General features: G+C 36.3%; 1 protein-coding gene across 1 annotated transcript in view; it reads left to right on the plus strand.

Annotated features, from left to right (window-relative positions):
• The first annotated feature begins 13,045 nt into the window (after positions 1-13,045).
• Positions 13,046-21,339, plus strand: part of LOC114031546 (mu-type opioid receptor) — a 45,354-nt gene continuing 37,060 nt past the window's right edge. The window contains exon 1 of the mRNA XM_027846691.1: positions 13,046-13,344. Within this exon, the coding sequence (XP_027702492.1) occupies positions 13,046-13,344 (299 nt within the window). The remainder of the gene's footprint in view (positions 13,345-21,339) is intronic.

A 21,339-nucleotide genomic window follows, 5' to 3' on the forward strand; every position in this document is an offset into this window, starting at 1 on the left:
CATTAGCTTCCACTTATTCAATTCTAATCTTTAAGGAATTACTTTCTTCAGTGAGCTTTTGTACCTCCTTTTCCATTTGGCTTGTTTTGCTTTTTAAGGTGTTCTTCCCTTCAATGAATTTTTGTGCTTCTTTTACCATTAGGCTAATTCTGGTTTTTTAAAGTGTTATTTTGGGTTTTTCTATACCTCTTTTACCAAGCTGTTAATTCTCTTTTCATAATTTTGTAGCGTCACTCTCACTCCACCACCACCCCCAATTTTTCCCCTAACACTTATTTTTTCCTTAACTCTTCTATGAATTCTTGTTGGGCTTGTGTCCAATTAGCACTTTCCCCTTTTCTTCTTCTGAGTTCATTTCTTTGTCTTTCTTGTCATTATAGTAGCTTTTGTGGTCAATTTTTTTTGTGTTCATTGTTTGTTAACTTTTCTAGCCCATTTTTTTTCATTTTAAACTTTATGTTAAAGTTGGGCTGTGCTCATGTGGGTGTAAAGAGGCTTTTTCCCAAGTTTTCATTTTTATGCTGCTATTTTTAGAGCTAGTTCCAAGAGTCTGCAAGTTTTCGGTACTTCCAAGGTGGCATGATCTGGCACAAGGTATGATCACTACTCTTATGTTCTGTGCTCTCATCTTCACCAAGGAAAGACTCCTCTTCCCCTGTAGCCATAAGTGCTAGCACTCCTAGGGAATGCAGAACTGTGACCACGGTCCCTGCTCCCTTGTGAGTAACCACATGCACTCTTCTCCACCTTAGAACTGTGACCAGAGCCCCTGTTCCCCAGCAGACACAAATGCTAGTGTTCCTCTCTGTCTTGGAACTATGACAAGGGCCCCTGCTCCTTTGTGAGTGATCACAAGCACTTCTCTCCACCCTGAAATTGCAACTTGGAACTATGTAATGGGTAATGCCACAGTGTCCTGCACCCATGTCAGTTCAGGGTCTGCTGGATTCTCTTTCTAACCACTTGTCCAACCCCCTTCCTATTTCTGGGCTAAGAGCTCCAAAAGCTGCTGCTTCTGGCTCTTTCCACAATACCAAAATTCAGAAGCAAATAAGAAAAAAGGAAATTCTACTCAAAATAATCATGAAATGCATAAAATATTAGGGAATCAATCCACCAAGATGCACTCAAGACATGTAAGTACAATAAGAAAATTATTTTAAAGGAATAACAAATAATTGCAAAAATATTCACTACTCATGGTTAGGCCATGACATGATAATAAACATGTATACTCTAAATAAAATTATAGATTTCATGTTAAAATAATCATATTTCCAATGGTTTACTTTATAGAGCTAGTCTAAACTCATTTGGAAGAACAAAAGACTTAAAATCTCAAGAGAAATGTAGTGGGGGGAGAAGGAATGAAATAGAAATAACACTTCTAGACCTTAAGTTATGGTATAAACCAATATAATGCAGAGATTTTATCAGAACAGACTAGATAAGCATGGGAAAAATCCATCTAACTCCATCTAAGACCTAATCTGAAGTATTAAACCTGGAATTGGGAAGACCTCAGTGTAATTCCAGCCTCAGACATTTACTAGCTGGCGATCCTCAGCAAATCAGTTAACCTCTGTTTGCCTCAGTATCCTCAACTGTAAAATGGGGATAATAACAGCACCTACCTTCCAGTGTTGTTGTGAAAATCAAATGAGATAATATTTATAAAGTTATTGGCACAGTGCTTGTTTGTTGTGGTTGTTCAATTGTTTTAGTCATGTCCTACTCTTCGTGACCCAATTTTGTGCTTTTCTTGGCAAAAATACTGTAATGGTTTGCAATTTCCTTCTCCAACTCATTTTACAGATGAAGAAACTGAGGCAAAAAAGTTAAGTGATTTGCCAAAGGGTCACACAGCTAGTAAGTGCCTGAGGCCAGATTTGAACTCAGGAAGATGAGCCTTCCTGATTTCTGGCCTAGAACTCTAGACTGGCACTGCGCCACCTAGCTGCCCACAGTAATTGTAAATGTTATTAAAATGCTTATTCCATTCCATTCCCCTTATGGATCTTTAATCTGTTCCACTAAATAACTTTTCTGTTGTTTTTTTTTTTAATCTAGTACGAGATAGTTTTGATGAACATTGTTTTAGAGTACTGTTTTAGCTTGGACTTCTTCCTTCCCCTCTTCCCCCACCATACTTTTTGTCACTTCTCTTAAGATTCTTAACCTTTTATTTCTCCATATGAATTTTGCTATTATTACTAGCTAATTAGCCATTTGCTAATTTTGCTAGTTTTACAAAAATAACATTTTGGTAGTTTGATATGGCACCAAATCTATAAATAAATTTATTAACATAATTTTATTTTATAAGCAGACCCCAACTATGATCAATTAATATATTTCCAAATATTTAAGTCTTTCTTTATTCAAATGATGTTTTATGTGGTCAGTACCTAGATTGCTTAGCAGATAGAGCACTGGATTTAAACTTAGGAAGACTTGAATTCAAATACTTTCTCAGACACCTACTAGCTGTGTGAGCCTGGACAAATCAATTAACCTCTCAGCCTCAGTTTCCTCATCTTTAAAAGAAGGAAAATGAAAGCATCTGTCTCACAGATTTTTTTTGAGTATCAAAGGAGAATAAATAGAAAGGACTGAAAAATTCAAAGTTCAATAACTTCTAGCTATTACTGTGTATTTCTATGTGGGTAGACTCCCAGAGAGTTTATAAATGCTGTAGTTATTTGGATGAAACTTCTCTTTCAGTCTCTCTGCAGTTTTGTTGGTAATGTACAAAAAGGTTAATTACTTTTCTGGGTTTACTTCATATCCTACTACTTTGTTGAAGTTCTCAGACATTTCATTTAATTTTTTAGTTGAATCTCTAGGCTTTTCTAAGTAACTTATGATATTATCTGCAAAAAGAAATTACTTTTTCCCTCTTTGCTTATTCTTACTTCCTCTACTTTTCTTATTTTATTGCTATAGATAGTATTTCTGGAACTATATAAAATGATAGTGATAACAAAGAACATGCTTAATTCCCCCCTTATCTTTTTGGAAAGGTTTCCACTTTTCCTCTATTATAGATGCTAGCTCTGATTTTAAATAGCCACTATTTTACCATATTAATGAAAGACATTTGTTACTATGATTTTTAATGTTTGTTATCATGAATAAGTTTTATATTTTATCGAGTGTTTTCTGTATTCATTGATACAATAATTTATTTTTTATTATTCTTTTTAATATAATTGTAACTTCATTACTTATATTTAACTCAATACTTTGAATCAATATTCAGTAGAGATATAGGTCTAAAGTTTTCTTTCTCTACTTTGTCTTTCTCTCACTTAGTCATCAGGACCATATTTTGTTCATGGAAGGAATTTTGTTGCATCCATTTTTCTTCATTTTTTAGAAATAGAGTAAACAATATTGAAATTAATTGTTCTTTGATTACTTGATATCTGTATATATCCTTTAAAAATGTAAGTTAGTTAATGAGTTCTCATGTATCTATATGTCTCTTCAGAAAATTCTCATTTTTCCTACTCATTGGAATTTTTTTTTTCTATTTGTGTCTTTCTTCATTCTTCATTCTTTATTCTTCAAAGTTTCCCATTCTTTCTGGTGTGACTTCCATGATACAATGAGATCACATTTATATTTCCTCTGAATCTTTGAAATTCCAAATTTCCCCTAAACCCAGGGAACACATCAGAGTATGTCCCACTTTCCTCTCCTCTCAGAATCCAAACTCTGGGAGGGAATGATCACTTTACCCTTAATATCCCTATCATTTTCTTACTAGCAACCTGGTTCATTCTGTTAGCAAGACCTAGTGCAGAACTTTCTTTTGTTAGTTCTGCCACTTTTTGAAGGATTAAGTTTTATTTCAGGCAAGGCAAATGATTTATATTGGTTTATATGGGTTAAATTACCATATGCAATCATTACAGTCCCTGTATATGTTCCTTTTCCCCATTCATATTTATTTTTTCATCAATAATATTTAAAATGCATCAAAATGGAGTTTCTTTGATTATATCTTATATATGTTCTCATTTGTATCATTTGCATACCAATGCACAATGCATTTTGTATACATTTTAGTCTTTACTTGATTGGTGGTCTTATCATACGCAGAAATCTGATTCAGGAATTAAATCCACATCAATAATGTTTCCTGTCAAAAGAGGATCTGTTTCCTTTTTATGTTGTTATTCAGTTGCTTGCCTTGTCTAGTGTCTCCAAATTGCTTCTTTGAATAATTACTTTTTATATGAAGGCTTGAGATTTTAGTTTAGTCCACAAGGCATTGGTTTCTCTCAATCCTTCCAGGTCCATTTTTACCAAGATATTGCTGACTATCCTCACAGGAGGACCATACCTGAAGCTTTTCTAAAAGGGAAGAATCTTCAATATTTTGTACTCTATTTGGAAAGCTTTCAAGAGTCCAGAGTGATCTCCATGCCATGATGAGCTATCATGGTAGAATTCTATGGGGGGCTGTGTTTTGTTTAACCTCTCTGTCTCCCACAGCACTGAGAGTTCTCTGCACCCAGTCAATACATTGTAAAGTTTGTTTAAATTTAATTTTAATGAACTTTTTTTTTAAAATAAACACACTGGAACTGAAACATGCCAATGACTAATGTGCTTTTTAAGACATTGTAGAAGGTTACTTGCTTATTCAAATGGTGTTGTCGTTGTTAAATAAAACATTTCTGCTACTTCAACTTAGAGTTTATTTCTGAGCCAGTTTATGAGCTGCATAAGAAAATGAGGCTTATTACTTTACAACAGCACCTGATTTTGAAACAAAAGTAAGATTTCTCAGCTTGATCTTAGCTCCAAATGATGATTGTTCCAATTGAAATAACTATAAAATATTCAGAATACCCAGAAGTTAACCTGCCAAAACACACTAGAACTTAAAAAGAAATAAAAGAAGACAGATAGTTGGAAATGTATTATTTACAGTTGTGTCATGCCAATATAATAAATATAGTGTTATTATATAAATTAACCTACAAATATAATGCCATATCCATCAAAATAATGGACTTACTTTATTAAATGATGGGGGATTAATCTGAAGAAATAAATTGTTAAGAATCTTGAGGGAAATAATTTGGGGGTAAGAGGGAGGAATGAAGTGGTTCTAGAAGGACCAAATCTCAAAGTATATTATGAGTCAATTAGCACTGAAACTATTTGGTGCTAGTTAAAAGAACAGAAAAGTTGATCAACTTAATAAAGTAGGTAAACGAAACCAACAAGCATAGAGTTCAATAAACCCATGGATACTAATTTCTGTAGTAAGTAAATTCTTTTAAAATTTCTGAGAAACCTGGAGAGTAGTTTAGCATAAATTGGATTTAGATCAACATTTCCAGCCCTGAAAGTCACAGGAGCTTTGTGAATGATGAAGTAATCTTATTGGCTGCTGAACCAGAAATGAAGACTTAATGGACTTTTTTAAAAAAGGTATGACTATCCCTGACTTTCTTCCTTCAACCCTTCTGGTGGCATCATATAATTCAGTAACTCTGGTGGCATCATATAATTCAGAAGACAAAGGGATCATCTCAATACCCTCAGTTGCACATTGGGTCTCAAAATTGAGCCCCCAGCTCTGGCTTTTGTTTTGTGTTCCTTTTCTTGAGCCTAGGCAAATGAACGTTAAGCTGAGAGACAATTTTGTGAATTCAAGAAGTCTAGATATCCAGAGTCCTTCATCAGTACCAGCTGGATTCCCTCCCTGTCAGCTCCTCCAGATTTCTTGAAAGCAAATAACAACTGGCATGAAGATGGGCCTGAATTGGCATTATACAGCTACCATGAGAAGGACAGTGCAGAGCTGAGGTGAAATACAAACTATTCAGGAGCTCCCAAGCTATTGCTCTCAGTGTAAAATTAAATTTCATCTGCCTTTCTATTGAGCCAAGAATCATGCATCTCTCTAAGCTTCACTTGTACTTCACTTTTGACGGAGTTATATGTGGCCTTCTTAGAGACAGAAAAACTGTCCTGCTGGTAAACCCTGTGGATTTCTCGTTTTTTGTTTTAGTGGCTTCTGAATTTCCCCATTATTTTCATCAAGCCAATCCTGATGTTTGCCAATATTCTGGACCAGATGAGCAAATGCAGTGCCATACATCAAATCTCTGAAAGTTGCCCACACCTTTTCTCCTCCACTTTTACAGTGTGTGGACTCAGCTTTCTCAATAAGTCAACAATAAACTATTCACCCATGACAGAAATGCTCTAATTTGTTGATGTTACTGATAGTCATCTTGCCTTGGAGCTCCCACTTTTGTTGAACACAAATTTTTAGCTTGGAGAGGATAAGTCTATGATTAGTGCAGCACTCTGCATCACACATTGCCTTTCACTCTCACGTCCTCTTTGTCTCTTTTCCTTACAATGATATAGTCTATTAAATGTCAGTGTTTGCTGTGAAGGTGCATCCAGAAAGTTTTGTTGCTTTTAGGTAAATAGAAGATAGTGTCAGTGATGAGAATGCCATGAAACACACAAGTCCTCAGTAGTAAGTGACTGTTGCTGTTGCTGTTGCTGTTTCTGGCTTGATTCCACCCAAGGACTTCCTGCCATGTCTGATAGTTTGTGTCTACTCTGGAGTTAAAGTCACCGAAAATTACAAGCTTTTCCTCTTTTGGCACATTGATGATAAGGGCCTCTAGCTCTTTACAAAATTTTTCTTTGACCTCATCAGGGTTTGTCATGGTGAGAGCATACACACTGATGATGGTGCTATGGCAGTTTACTGCAAGTAGTATTTGCATTGTCATGACCCTGTCATTCACTACTTTTGAGAGGTATACAAGCTTATTGACAAAATTAGATTTGATTGCAAAACTTGCACCAGCTTCATGGCACACCTCATCACAGCAGCCACTTCAGAAAAAAAAATGTGTAACCAGTTCACACTTTAGTAAACTGGCCCTCATTTGCCAGCCTTGTTTCCCTCAGGACTGCTATTTAGTTGCCAGACCTGCTGAGTTCTCTCACAAAGAGCTACTTGTCTTTCAGGTCTACTGAATTTTATGTTGTCCATGAGCATGTGTGCATTCCATGTACCAATGTTCAATGGAATCATCTTGGCAAAAATTCTTGTACATTTTTGTGCATTTCAACTGCAGGGTGGAATCCCTGCCTGCCATGGTAAGCAGGTCAGGATTGGGTAAAGCAGACATTTTTTTAGGGCACCTTTTCTAGTCCCTCCCTTATGCCAGGAGGTAAGCAGTGCAGTCCTCTAAAAAAGCTGCTCAGACACCCAGGGGCATGCCTGCTGGCCCCCTGCTGCTTCAGTCCAGTGAGATGATCCTATGACCTGGACCACTTGTGTGCAGGGTTATGACTACAGCTCCCAATATATTCACATTTGCCACTTCACCACTCACCCAGCACCATAGGACTTCAAGTTATGTAAAATAGTAAAATTATGACATAATAAAATAATAAATTAGTACAAATAGTATGGGTAATGTCTTGACTCACATAAATTGGATTTAAGTGAGGCAAAGTTGTTCAAAGTCATCAGCTTCATTCATTTCTTCCAGAGTCATCAAAGCCCAGTGGCAAGACAAAAGTCAAAATTACTGTCAATAGCATGGGATGCAGTCAATTGGTGTCTTTGATGTCTGACTAAATCCTAAGCTTTCCATAGCACCTGCTTCCATTGCCTTCATGGCCATTGGAACAAATTGCTCTCATCCATCCATTCCACCAGAGGAAGTGTTCACATGCTTGGCATAGACATCCCCCTAATTCACTGACAAGTTTGAGGCCCATCAGTTACCCCCAACTTGGTTTAGACCGTCTACTGAGATGGTTTTACTGAGGTGTGTCCACTGTACATACTACAGCTTCTTGGAGCCACAGGTGAGAGTTGAGTAAGAGGTGGACACCAAACATGGCTGAACAACACTGAAAAGAGCTCAGCAAGCCCTCACACCAGAGGTGCTAGTCTTCCTTGAACATTCCATATAGCCCACCCCATCATTTTACAGATTAGGAAACTGAGATCCAGGGAGGTTAAGTGATTTGCCTGAAATCAAAAATAGTAGATATCATGTGTAGAATTTTAATCATCTCCTCTGACACTAGAGCTGGTGTTCTTTCCACAGTGTCACACAATCTTCCATGTGAGAGTAATAATAAAAATGATCATTATGATGATAATGATAATTCACATTTTATACAATTACTAAATTAGTTTGCATATATGATTCACAAAAAAATAAGTATCCCTAAAATGAAATATCTTTAAAGGAAAAACAATAAAGAAATTTACTGAAAATTACTCCTTCCACAGATCAAGATCATTCAAGATTCCTTGGAAGATGTAACAACAGAAACAAACCTGCCCAATAACTCTGATGATAAACATCAGTCATGGCATAATCCTGGGAAATATCAGTTCTCTGAAAGTATTTGACACTATGATGGAAAAAATTTGATACAGAGCAAACATTGAAAAAAAAGATTCCCTTCTAGATCTGGATTATGAAGTCCTCTGGTTTCTCTTCTTTGAAGAAGACAATGTGTTATTTACACCAAGCCCTAAGACACTGCAAAATTTCCTGGAAGAGATTTGTAATCAAATAAATTTGGCCTGTTCATCTGCATATGGAAGACCAAATGGATGAAGAATGTCTACTGCTTAGATTACAACATGCATCTGAATGGAAATCCCATAAAGGTTATCCAATAGTATGTATATGTGGAAGAATCACTATAAATAAACAATGCACTGGTCCCAGAGTTGGAAAGGAGCAGAGTAGCCTGGATTGCTTTTCAAAAGCTACAAAGCACTTTTACTGACCCTGAGCTTTCTTTTTTTTTTTAAGCAATTGAGGTTCAGTGACTTGCCTAGGGTCACAAAGCTAGTAAATGTCAAGCGTTTGGTCTGAGGCCGGATTTGAACTCAGGTCCTCCTGACTTCAGGGCTGGTGCTCTATCCACTGTGCCACCGAGCTGCCCCTCTGACCCTGAGATGGGAAGGCCCATCTTTTTTTATGAATGTTTTATTGATGCTGCCATGACAATGAGACCTGAAACAGTGAGACAGGAAGGCAATCAATGTTTATTAAGTGCTTACTATGTGTCAGGCATTATCCCTTTAAACACTGGAAATACCAATAGAAGAAAAAAAAGGAAGACAGTCCTTCCCTTCAGAGAGTTCACATTTTAATGGGGAAAAACAACATACAAAAGGGAACTAAGGAGTAGGGAAGGATGGTGGTGAAGTCCAGAGGCTCAGAAGCAGAGATGGGAGGGTATGAAGGATAACTAGTCTGGGTGGGCACCTCTCCAAAATGAAGGCCCCAGAGTAGGAAAGCAACAATGGGAGAAAGGGGCAAGAGGAGTGGAGGAATGTTCTAAGGCATCAAAATCCAAGGCACTGAGTATAGTTCCAGAGTGTGAAGGCAGCTAAGGAATAGTGGCAAAGTCCAGAGAGTTAGAAGCAGAGGAAGGAAAGTAATAGAATACCACTGCCTCCAAGAAACTAAAGATAAGCATAATACAAAGATCCATGGAAAGATGCATGGTGGGTGTGGGCATGCTATAACATATACCCAATAAGAAATTCTTAAGAACAAAAATAAAAGATGTTATCTTGGAATTAAATAAAAGAAAGAAAAGATGGCATAGTCACATGGCAAGTGCAAGGGATGACAGGCAATGTTAAGAGTTGTCCACTGATTCTCTAAAGACACTGGAAAAAAGCACAGAAGATCTCTGTAATGTTGGGTAAATGACTTATGATACACTACCCATAGGATATTGATGATGATCACACAAGATAGTCAGAAATGAATCAATTTTGATCTGCATCATTGGACAGAACACACAAATCAATGATATCCCAGATCTATTTGAATATTTGAGTGTACCAAAAAGTAGCCTCACAAGCCACACATAACTTGGTCTGTGGGAGGAGAAAGAAGTACAATCTACTTATATTCAGACCAGTAGCAATCAAAAAAAATCTGAATATTTCAAATTAGTTTTTTTCAATGATTTCCTGAAAACTATGACCAAATGTACTGTCTTGAAACAAATCTTAATGAATTATTGTATAGGATGGAACCAGTTTTTATATCAATCCTAGAACCATGCTCACTGGTTTAATTCTTCTTAAAGCACTAGTTTGCTATTGAAAAGATCTGACATAAATTATAAGTAGCCAAAGGAAAAGGAAAGGAAAGAAAAAGAGAGGACAGGAGAGGGGAAGGTGGGGAAGGGAGGAAGACAAAGAGAAGAGAAGAGAAACAACAGGGGAAGACATGAAGTGGAAGGAAAGGACACTATGATGGAACAGTTAGGAGAGAGGCTTGATAATTCCTAGAATTATTGTGAGGTGCACATATTTATGGAAACACTTTGCAATCTTAAAGCATTAAATACATGTAAGCTGTATTCATTTATATTCAGTTTATAATGTACCTCTTCCTTAGAAAGCTCCATGCACTATTAACAGAAATTCTCAATAATTAACTACAAGAAGCTCTACATTGGAGATACATAGAAGGATAAAGAAAAAAGGCCAAATAAGTGTTAATAATAGGAACCTTAATTACTAGCATACTCTTGCCATACAAAGCTCATATCCCTATTCTAAGTACTCTTTAGATATTTACATAGACATAAATACATTTATATAGACTAATAGACATTTATATAAATAAATATTGTTTTGAAAGACCAATGATAGCTAGTTTGCTTTATGATAGTAATTTTAGATGAGAGGTCAAATGGTCATTCCTGGATCATAGAGGAAGTGAATATCCCAGGCTCATACAACCTCTATGATTAAATGGTCAAAGAGTTTTTATGACAGTGCAAAAAACTAATAAAATTAAAACATTCCCATTAACATTCATTTCTTTCAATCTGAGTCATTATAAAGCATGGATTTTCAATAGCTTTTAAGGTTCTTATTTCATATTGTTTAATTGCATAGTATAAAATAAGATGAGACTTGGATATGTTAATATAAACAAATCATGTGTGAATGGTAGAACTAACCTAACAAACAGCTTCCTGTTTCCAAAGCATGTAATTTTAAAAATTGAGTTTACCAACTTCTAGGCAATTTTTTTTCTCCTGAAATACAGCTAAATATCTATTGATATCAGATTTTTTCATTTCTTTTTCCCCTTGCATAAAGGAAGAATTGAGTGGTTTCTGGATTAATCTTCTCATTTAAAAATAAATGGGCACAAGTTGATTTATACATGTTTTCCCCAAAGTAAATATGATTATTTATTGACTTAGAGGGAAAAAAAAGATATTCCAGAAATAATTCAATCTGCAAAATAGGAGCAATGATTACTTTCTTCCTAAAGGCAGTTGGCTAGACCAGATAATCTTGTGAGATTCCTTGAAGTTTTATGATTCTTAATCTTCCCCCTTCCCCACCATGAGATTTTTACCTCAGACCATTACAGAGTGGTGCTTTTTAGCAACACACAAAAGAGTTTTAGAATTAGGAGGGCTACCAGGGATGTTCTGGTCTGAATAAGAGAAGGGAAAACAGGCTAAGATAGACATAATGTGTCAAAGATTACAGAGCTAGTTAATGATCAGATCAGGACTAGACTGCAACTCTCCTAACTTCCCCGCTGGAGTTCTTTGCACTACACCATTTTGTCTCATATTTGGTCTATGGAAGCTTTGTCCTCTAAAAAGTAGTTCTAGCCTATAGAAGTTTCTATCTTCAGATAATTTTAAGATAATTCGTACATGCCATTCATAATGTAAGGGGCTCAAAACTACTTGTCTATACTTTATGCTCTATTTTGGCTGTTGGTTGGTTTGTTTGTTTTATTTTGGTAATTCCTATAACTTTTCAAGGGGAGAGAGTCTTAAATTCCATTGGACAACCATCCTAAATGCAGAAAGTAAAAGTCTCATTGAAAGCAAATGCTGTCAGACAAAACAAGCCAATTGGTGTCTGATAGTCTGTAATGCTCTTTGTTGTTAGAAAGTGACAAATGAAGGTCTTTACCTGGCAGCTAATACTTGAAGGATACCTTATTCTGATCAATTATGAATTTGCTCCCCTCCTGGGCGACTTCTGTACTATATGTGATCTAAACTGCTATCCATCAGCTTCTCTCCCTTAACACTGGAGAAGAAAAGTAGTTGATGGGATTAAGTCGATTTCATTGGGAACAGTTGAGAAAGGGGACCAGTGAAACAATTACCTCAGCTAAACTTGCTTTATCTTTCCTTTGTTTATCCAAGAAGGACTTTTGTTTTTCAACTAGGCTTGAGAGATTAAGGGATCTAAGTTAGTTATACTAAAGGGTATGTTCTTTTTTCCATTTTTGTAGATATGGAAGGAAACAATGAGATTAGATAAGGCATAAAGATAGAAGAGCTGAGTGTCACCATCTCCCAACAGAGAGCAAAAGGAAGGAGTAGAGTCGTGATTTAGGGATTGTGGTGCAATGTCTTATGTCTTTCATGCCATATTAAAAAGTGAAAAAACGCCAGACTGGGAGAATCAAAGTCTCCTCTCCTTGATGTTTCTCCTTCTCTCTCTCTCTCTCTCTGTCTCTCTCTCTGTCTCTCTCTCTCTCCCCATTTCCCTCTTCCTCTCCCTCTCCCTCCCTCCTTCCTTCGTTCCCTCCCTCCTTCCTTCTCTCCCTCCCTCCCTGCTCTACCCACCCACCTTACTTACACACGTAACCTTATGCAGGCACATGTGAGAGCCTAGTGGGGAGACAGACTACTTGAATAGCTTTGCGCAAAATCCACCCTCCTTCCTTTTCCTTCCTCTTCACCCAGCCTCATACCCCTCCTAAACCCCTTCCTGAGCTGCGCCTCAGTGTGTGTGCACGGGATGAGAGGGGGCTACTAGTAGAAGACAATGTCAAACGTTTAGAGCTCCCCCTTTTTTTTTGGCTTTGCTCTCTTCTCTCTGCTGCAATTTGGTTTCTTCGCGAGCAGCAAGAAGAACGGTGGCGGCGGTAGCAGCAGCAGCCTGGTGAGACTAAACTGCGGCTTTTACCTCGCGAACTTGGACTCCTAGACCGCCGTCAGAACCATGGACAGCAGTACCTTTCCAGCCAATTCCAGTGGCTGTTCTGACGCTTTCTCTCTCACTTCCAGTTGCTCCCCAACACCTCCATCCGGTGCATGGATGAACTTGTCCCGCCTGGATGGCAACCTGTCCGACCCGTGCAGCGGTCCCAACCGCACCGATCTGGGGGTTGGGGGCGGCAGCCCGTGTCCACCGACTGGAAGTCCTTCCATGGTCACCGCCATCACCATCATGGCCCTTTATTCAATCGTGTGCGTTGTGGGGCTTTTTGGAAACTTCCTGGTTATGTACGTGATTATCAGGTAAGAAAGCAGCCAGTGGCCCAAGCGACGGGTTCACTGGCCGCGAAGGCAAAAAGAGCACGCTTGAGACACTCAATCCCATTAGTCAACTTGGGGGAGGGAGGAAGCCTGGAGGTTTGGCGGTAGGAAGGGAGAAGATATACTGGGGAAGTAGGAGAAAGCAAGGTGGGGTGGGGAGTGGAGGGAAGCGGTGCACGATAAAAGGGAAAGCTCACTTTTCCGTTTCTCTGCCGAATTAAGTAAGAACCAAAATTTTGTGAAAGTCAAAGGTGTGCTGGCAAAAGACGAGCAGCAATTGAAAAGCATAACCCAGGACAGTGCTTTCTCACTTAGAGTTCAATGGAAGCAGAGGGAGAGCTGCTGGTGAAGAGGTAGAGAAGTAGCTTTCCTTGTCCTGAGCTGAAAGAAGAGTGACTTGAAGATAATGGTAGTTGAATTCTAGTTGTTCTTCCTTAACTAGAAAGTAGGGGAGGTTTAGATTTCCCAGGTGTGATCTTGTGAGGTGACAAAATTGTCACCTTTCCCACAGACATGTTCCATTCCACTGTCAACCTTCCATCATGATCCACAGCCCCTTACCCTTTAAGTCCATGGGAAGACACCTTGTATTTAAGTTCGTCCTAGAGAGCTTTATTTCAAACATTGATTTCTGTTGTGGACAAGCATGTTAGGATGTTGTTGTGAGGATCATTGATGCCAGAGAAATAGCCAGCTAGCAGCTCCATTAGCACTGGAAAAGTCTGCATGAAAGTCTCACGGAATAAGGAAATCTTATGAAGGTTTCACCGGTATGGTTCATTTTTTAATTTTATTTGTTTTTAAGTTTCTGAAAGAAATGAAACCTTTTGGAAATAACAGATCAGTGCCAAACTTCTGCTGCTTCAAGTGCCAGAGAGTGTTACTAGAGAGAAAATTCCAAACTACACTTTTAAAATTCAGTGCATTTGTTCAATGACCTAATCTTGAGGTCTAATTTATGTCTGATCAACTTCCTGTTCAAATAGAGAAATTCCAGATGTACTGGGAGAAAAGACCATATCTTAGCAGTGTGTCTGTATATATTCAGTGCTTGGATGGTGCTGTGGCTGAGGGGAGTGATGAAAATGTTTTACAACTTACAAAAATTTAATGTTAAATATTTCTCTCAAATTAACATTTGAATACCAATTCCTGATTTGGTGTTTTTAACCATATTATATATGTATATGTGTGTGTATATATCTATATACATATATATAGATATGTACTGAGTATGACATTTAAGATTTACTTCTAATGTTTGCTTTAACCTTTCAACAGATGATAATTTGCCTCAATGAGGATCTCTAATCACCTAAAAGTGATTAAAGAACACTTTCATCTCCAAAATGTTAAAAAAAATTGCCTAGAATAGTTCTTTCTGTGCTTATATATCACATTTCTTTAATCAGTGATTGGCTAAACACAAAATTAATTTCTCTGATCTTCTAAAGAGGAGTAAGATGGCAGTAACATCTCCAAGAAAAGAGCACCATCTATTGAAAGTAATACAAACAACAGATGGAATGATACAAAGAATTGAGAGGAGAAGCCATCTTTTAAAAAGTTAAAATAACGTTAATCTTGCATATTTTAAAGTAAAACTACATATCAAAGAAAAAAACCAAGGAACTTTTAGAATCTACACTAAAAAAAAAACACAAGTTTCAAATAGAAAGGAGAGATGCATAGTAATGAAATCAAATAAAGCTAATAGAATTATGAGATTTTATAGTTGGAAAGTACATTACAGTCCATTTTACAGTTGAAGAAACTGAGGCACAAAGAGATTGAGTAACTAGCACAAGGGCACAGAGTGAGATGGCACTGAATTATTCTTAGCTCTCTAAAACCACTCTCAGTTCACTTTTTTATTTACAAGGGACAGTGACTATTTTTATCCAAATCAGTGAGGATTCACCATCAATAAGGATCCAGATCAGTGAGGATCAAGCAGTAGGAATGATGTAGGAAGGAATTATCTCATATTGAAACATCACAGGAGCTGAACAGAGAAAATCTCAAAGCAACTGACTGAATATATGGAAATTCTCTCATCCCACATATGAAATCTCCCTTTTTGTGACTCTCCCTGTCTTTTCTTAACCCCCCTTTCTCCATTCTCAGCTGTTCTTTAAATTCTAAAGATAAATTCCACAGAGAAGGAAATCTCTGTGAAACAGCTAAGTTAATGCTTTTCCAGTTTGTGAGGATGAAGCTTCAAGTTGGGTAAGTTTGTTTCAATGGAATCACCTCAGAATGTTTGTTGCCTAGCAAGGGGGGTATCACTGAAGCTTGTAGAGAAAGTGATATTAAGCTCTATACCCTCCAACACTCAATAAGGTCACAGCTATTTGGAAGATCACCCCAAACAAAAACCCTCAATAACAACGAAACTTAACTGCAAGAATAGATTTTTTTTTACTTTATTCAACTGATATTTAAGGAAACAAGTTTACAAGTATTTTGATCAATATTTTATAGGATTAAACAAATACCTGATAATAGTAAGAGTGCAATATAAAACCAAAGGAAATAAACATTCCCTGTATACATTTTAATCGTGAAGTAAATGACAAGAAAACATCATAGAACACTGTACTCAAATCAATAAGGAAACGTAGTAGCACACTAGTGATGCTGTTGTGCAGCAGAGATAAAATCAGCACTTTGACAGGTAGAAGTAATAAAAAATACTGACTCTAGTATTAAGGAAGTATGCAAATGTGGCTTTAGATGTTTTACTAAGATACTGAGTGGCAGGGGTGTTACAAGCACCACAATAATAATAATAATAACAACAATAATAATAAATTTTGTATATTTCATTCTTTTGGTGAAATATTCATTTCTTGGTAGTATTTTTAATTGTGTAAATAGTTCTGAATGATCTAGTAGTTCATCTTCTGGCTTGTGAGTAACTAGAACATCTCAGTACATTTGAGTGACCTCTTCTGAGAAAAAGAAAATAAAAGGAACAAATGTAGCTCAAATGACTATAAGGATGAAATATGGTAGTATCCTTTTTCATATCTGTTCAAATTCCCTACATTATACTGATTGTGACCAAAATTAATGTAGTGGGAAAAGCACTAGACTCAGAGTCAGGAGGCCTGGGCTTAATCCCAGCTCTGCCACTAATTCCTTGCATGACTTTATTCAGACCATTTCTTATCCTCAAACCTCAGTTTCCCCACTATAAAATAGCAAGAGAATATTGAGCTATATGATCCCTGGGGTTCCTTCCAGTCCACAAGTTTCTTTATTCTCTTTTAACAAAGATCTTAAGTAAGTAAACACAAGGTTATATTTTTAAAAAGTAAAATAAAAGGGACACTACTCCTGTCCTCAGGATGATTACAAACCGTAAGTCAAAAAGTGAGTCATGATATTCCTTGTCCTTGAAATATTTAATAAAAACATGCTCCATATCCTGCAACAAAAATAAAGAACAAATGTCCAGAGAAAAAAACATATCACAAAAATACCATCTAGATCAGGATTTCCTGATCCAAACTATACTTCAGGCCAGCAAAATTCCCTACCATGGACCCATGCCATCATCCATGACCTCAGAGTTATTAGAGGGCAGGAAACAGAGGCTACAAACTGGGGAGAAAGAGAAATCCAGAGCAGGGGAAAAGCTATGCTTTAAAAGGAACAGGGAACAAGTGAAGGATGACTCAATTTTTTCAAGTTCATAGGATTCAAGAAGGTCTTATGGTGGTAAAAGTTTTACAGATTAATCAAAAATTAATGATGGTGCTGCTGGTCTATGTTGGTCCATAGGACAGCAGTTGAGAAAAACTGATCTGGGGCCATATCAATTCAGGCAAGAAGAGTATTTCAAAGAGGAATAAACATTTCAGTCACTGACTTGACAGCAGAATCTAATCTTTAGAACTTAGAAATTTATCTTTAAAATTTAAATTCTATGAGTGATAAGTAAAATGATCAGACAAAATGATGTATTAAAATGTCCCTTCTAGGAGATGCTTCATTTCTTCTGGAAAATATCCAGCTGTCATATCAGGTCAAAGCAAAAGTTTGGCTTTTACCACAATCATTTTAAAAATTGATGTAGTTGCAGTCACATTTTAGAGAATGACAACAATTACCCAATAGAATATAATTCACATGTATAAATATCCCCAGGAAAGGCCATCTATTCTGTGATTTATTTTTTTCCCCAAAAGATTTGCCTGCTTAGCTATAGACAAATGAGTTACATATAGATATGGAAATAAGAAAGCAGGCCCCTTCTACATTTGTTTATTAGGAGCTCAAAATTTCCAGTTATATTTTAAAGATTGAAGATTAGAATAGGGTATCATATACTTCTTTGAATTATGACAATGATCATGATTAACAAATCCCAACAGAATACTACCAGTCAGTTGGGAAGGGAATAAATGCAGTAAGAGGCAAAGTCTATGTCTACACTTCATTTAGAGACAAGCAAAGCAACTATATTCTCTCAACTATTCATTTATACATCTTCATACATCTCCCTTTACATTTCACACATACACACAAACACACACAAACACACACACACACAAACAAAATAGATTGAAAACTCCTCAAGGGAAAGACTTGGGTCATATTTTTAACTTTGTATTCCCTGGACATAACACAGTAGCTTACACATTGGAGGTACTTAATAAACATTTGGTTTATTAATACACATAGCCTCTGAGAAGGTGATTCTATAGTCTATGAAGAGTGGAGAACCTACATAACTACTCATTTAACTTGGACAACATAACAGCCAAAAATAAAAGAATCAAATAATTATCTAGTTCAGGTAGTTGAAGGACCACAATGTAAATTTATGTTGCCTTAATTTCTCAGATAATTATTTAACTTTACTTTAGTTGCACATAATTGATCAGTTGTTATCATCATTGTGTATATGTATATGTATATATGTGCATGCATATATGTGCATATACATATATACATATATGTGTGTGTATATGTATACATACACACACACACACACACACACATATATATCAAAGCAGAACATTTTAAAGAGTTCTTCAGGAAAGCTACATGCAAGAATTACAAAGACTGAGGATTTTTTTCCCAGAAAATATGGAAAGTGTAGAGAATTTTATCATGACCTCCACAGAGTTTATGAAAGAGGTTGAAATATTTGTGTTGGTATAGTGACACTAAAAAGAGTTTGAGGTTGAAGGACAAATGCTAAAGAGGCTTTAGTTGATCTGAAATATTTTATCTATCTCAGATAGACTTCATCAGGTCTCTGCGGCAACAATGTAAAATAGTCCAAATATAGATGTGAGGCTTACTTTGTACATATATTCATTCAATATAAGTGCCTTTTTTTTTTATTGTGTATATATACATACATATTTATATATGCAATTTATTTAGACAATGCATGAATTAGTTAATTTCATTTTGTAAATCTAAGCCTCAAAATAAACTGATCACAGGCTAAGGTACTCCTAAGTACAATTTGATACTTCATCATGAACTCAACTGTTTTAATATCGAGTCACCAAATTTTTATTGGCCTTATATTTTATTGAATCATTATTAATATAAGGTATGAAATATAAGGAATTACGCAAGATTCTACAAAGGATACAAAAATGAGTATGATATGACGTTGGCATCAAGGATTGTACAACCTAGTAGAGTAGATAAAATAAGTTCAGAAATAACTATGATACCTGTCAGAATATAATATTATATTGGAGATTTTTTTTTAAATGATGTGAGTTAGAGCCAATGTTAGAAAGTGGAATTGAGATGACTTAGGGAAAACTTTATAGGGCATGCAAACTCCAAAATTTAGGATTTAGGTAAAAGAGCATTTGAATTGGACCTTTTAGGTAGGTTTTTGACATTTGGTAACATGGATGAAGGTCTTTTCAGATGGAGAGATTTACATAAGTAAAGTCATGGCATGTCAGGAAAGTATAGGCTTTTTCAGGGTTAATTATTTTAACAGGATCATGGGATCTATAGGAGGAGTAGTGGAAGAGAAAATAAAGAAGAAAGCTTGTGGGGATCACATTCCATAGCCTTAAAAATAGATTGAGGAGCTTGGGTTTTATTTTTAAGCAATTAGAAGTCATTTTGAGAAATCTGTACCTTAATTTTCTCCTTTCTAAAATAAGAGCATCAGACTGTTATCTCTAAGATCCCTTAGAATGCTATCATCAATAACCAGTCATTATAATGTAGATGTCAATTATTACTTCAACTAAGCTTCTGTTACTTATTTTGAGTATTAATTGACCCCCCCAAAAAAATGATTCAGTTTATCCATTTACTTGCCTGCTACTTGACAACTCAAGCCCCTGATGACTTTTCTATTTCTTTTCTGGATTGAAGTGCAAAACCATCTGACTACACTGGTTCTGAAATGCCTTTGCATGCAGGCTTATGTTGAAGCGATCTCTTCCCAGCACCAAAGAATAGATTGTTAAATTTACAGTATAAGCATTTACACCTGGAAGCCAGCAAACGCCACAAATCAGAGATTGATTCATTGTTTTATTGATTGTCTAGACTTTAAAAAATGATGGAGAAAAATGTTAATAATTTAAAAGTCTGTCAGGTGTGTGTGGGGGGAGGTGTGTGGGGGTGTGTGTATGTTTGTATGTACATTATGTGGGGGGGAGGGCATCTTAGAAAGCCAGTTGTTAAACAGTTACCACTGAATGCACGTAATGTCACTATCCAGTTGTTCCTAATTCATTTACTCAGAGCTATTCCAAGAATATAGATAACACAACCTAAAAGAATAAAAGGCTAAATCCTTATCCCCTTTCAGAATGTATAGAAATCATTCTACAAAATAAATCACGAGGTAATAAAGATAGGTAGGTTTCTTCAAAGGCACTGTAAAAACATGTAAGGAAGGTCCACATTGATATGTGATACACTATTAAGATAGCCATTATGCTTATTAGCTGTGATCTGGATAGGCCATTAAAATGATTAACCTAAATGTAAACACATTGCTTGACTCCATTTAGACACAGGAGTAATTTCCCCAACATTAATAATACAATTTTTTTATCACCACACGACAACATTGAGATACTAAAGGGGATGATATTTAATTAAAGAAGTCTTTTAAATAAATTTGGGACTCAACAAAGGAATGTTCCTCATAAAGAAATGGTATCATTATTGTTTCCTCATACATTACACATGTTATATTATTTTAAAATAGAATGCTTTGGGGGCAGCTAGGTGGCGCAGTGGATACAGCTTTGCCTTGGAGTCAGGAGGACCTGAGTTCAAATGTGACCTCAGACACTTGACACTTACTAGCTGTGTAACCCTTCGCAAGTCACTTAGCCCTGATTGCCTCACCGAAAAGCAAAAAATAAAATAAAATAGAATGCTTTGAAATAAAATAAATTGAACTGATTTACTTATAGTTCCCTGAATATACCTCATGCTTTCTCACCTCAACATTCAGGGTTCACTTCATCTCCTCCACCTGAAATGCCCTTCCACACTCCTCTCTTCCCATTCAAATTCTTTTCAATCTTCAAGAACCTGCATAAATCCAAGGGTGGATGGAAGCTAACTTGCATTGGCTCAAAAAAGCCAAATGCTGAATTCTGAGTGTGAGCTTTTGCACCTTGGAAATAAGCAAACGCTACAGATACTGGGTTTGGTTTATTGTTTTATGGACTTTCTAAACTTATGAAAGTGATAGAGAAAATATTAATAATGCAGATAATAATTAAAAGTATGTCATATATAATTTTTCTTGGAGGGCCAATTGGTAGATGTTTACCAGTACATCGCCACCTGCGTCCCTTTTCCTTTGTACATAATTCAAATAACTGAATGCTCATTTTTGAAAGGGAACTACTACAGCATATATTCTCTGTACCATTCATTTAATCATTTATTACATACTGCTCCAGACTGTTGTTGTTGTTGTTGTTGTTGTTGTTGTTGTTGTTGTTGTTGTTG

Source organism: Vombatus ursinus, unplaced genomic scaffold (genome assembly GCF_900497805.2).
Source record: "Vombatus ursinus unplaced genomic scaffold, bare-nosed wombat genome assembly UNPS02015175.1, whole genome shotgun sequence".
Lineage (NCBI taxonomy): Eukaryota > Metazoa > Chordata > Mammalia > Diprotodontia > Vombatidae > Vombatus > Vombatus ursinus.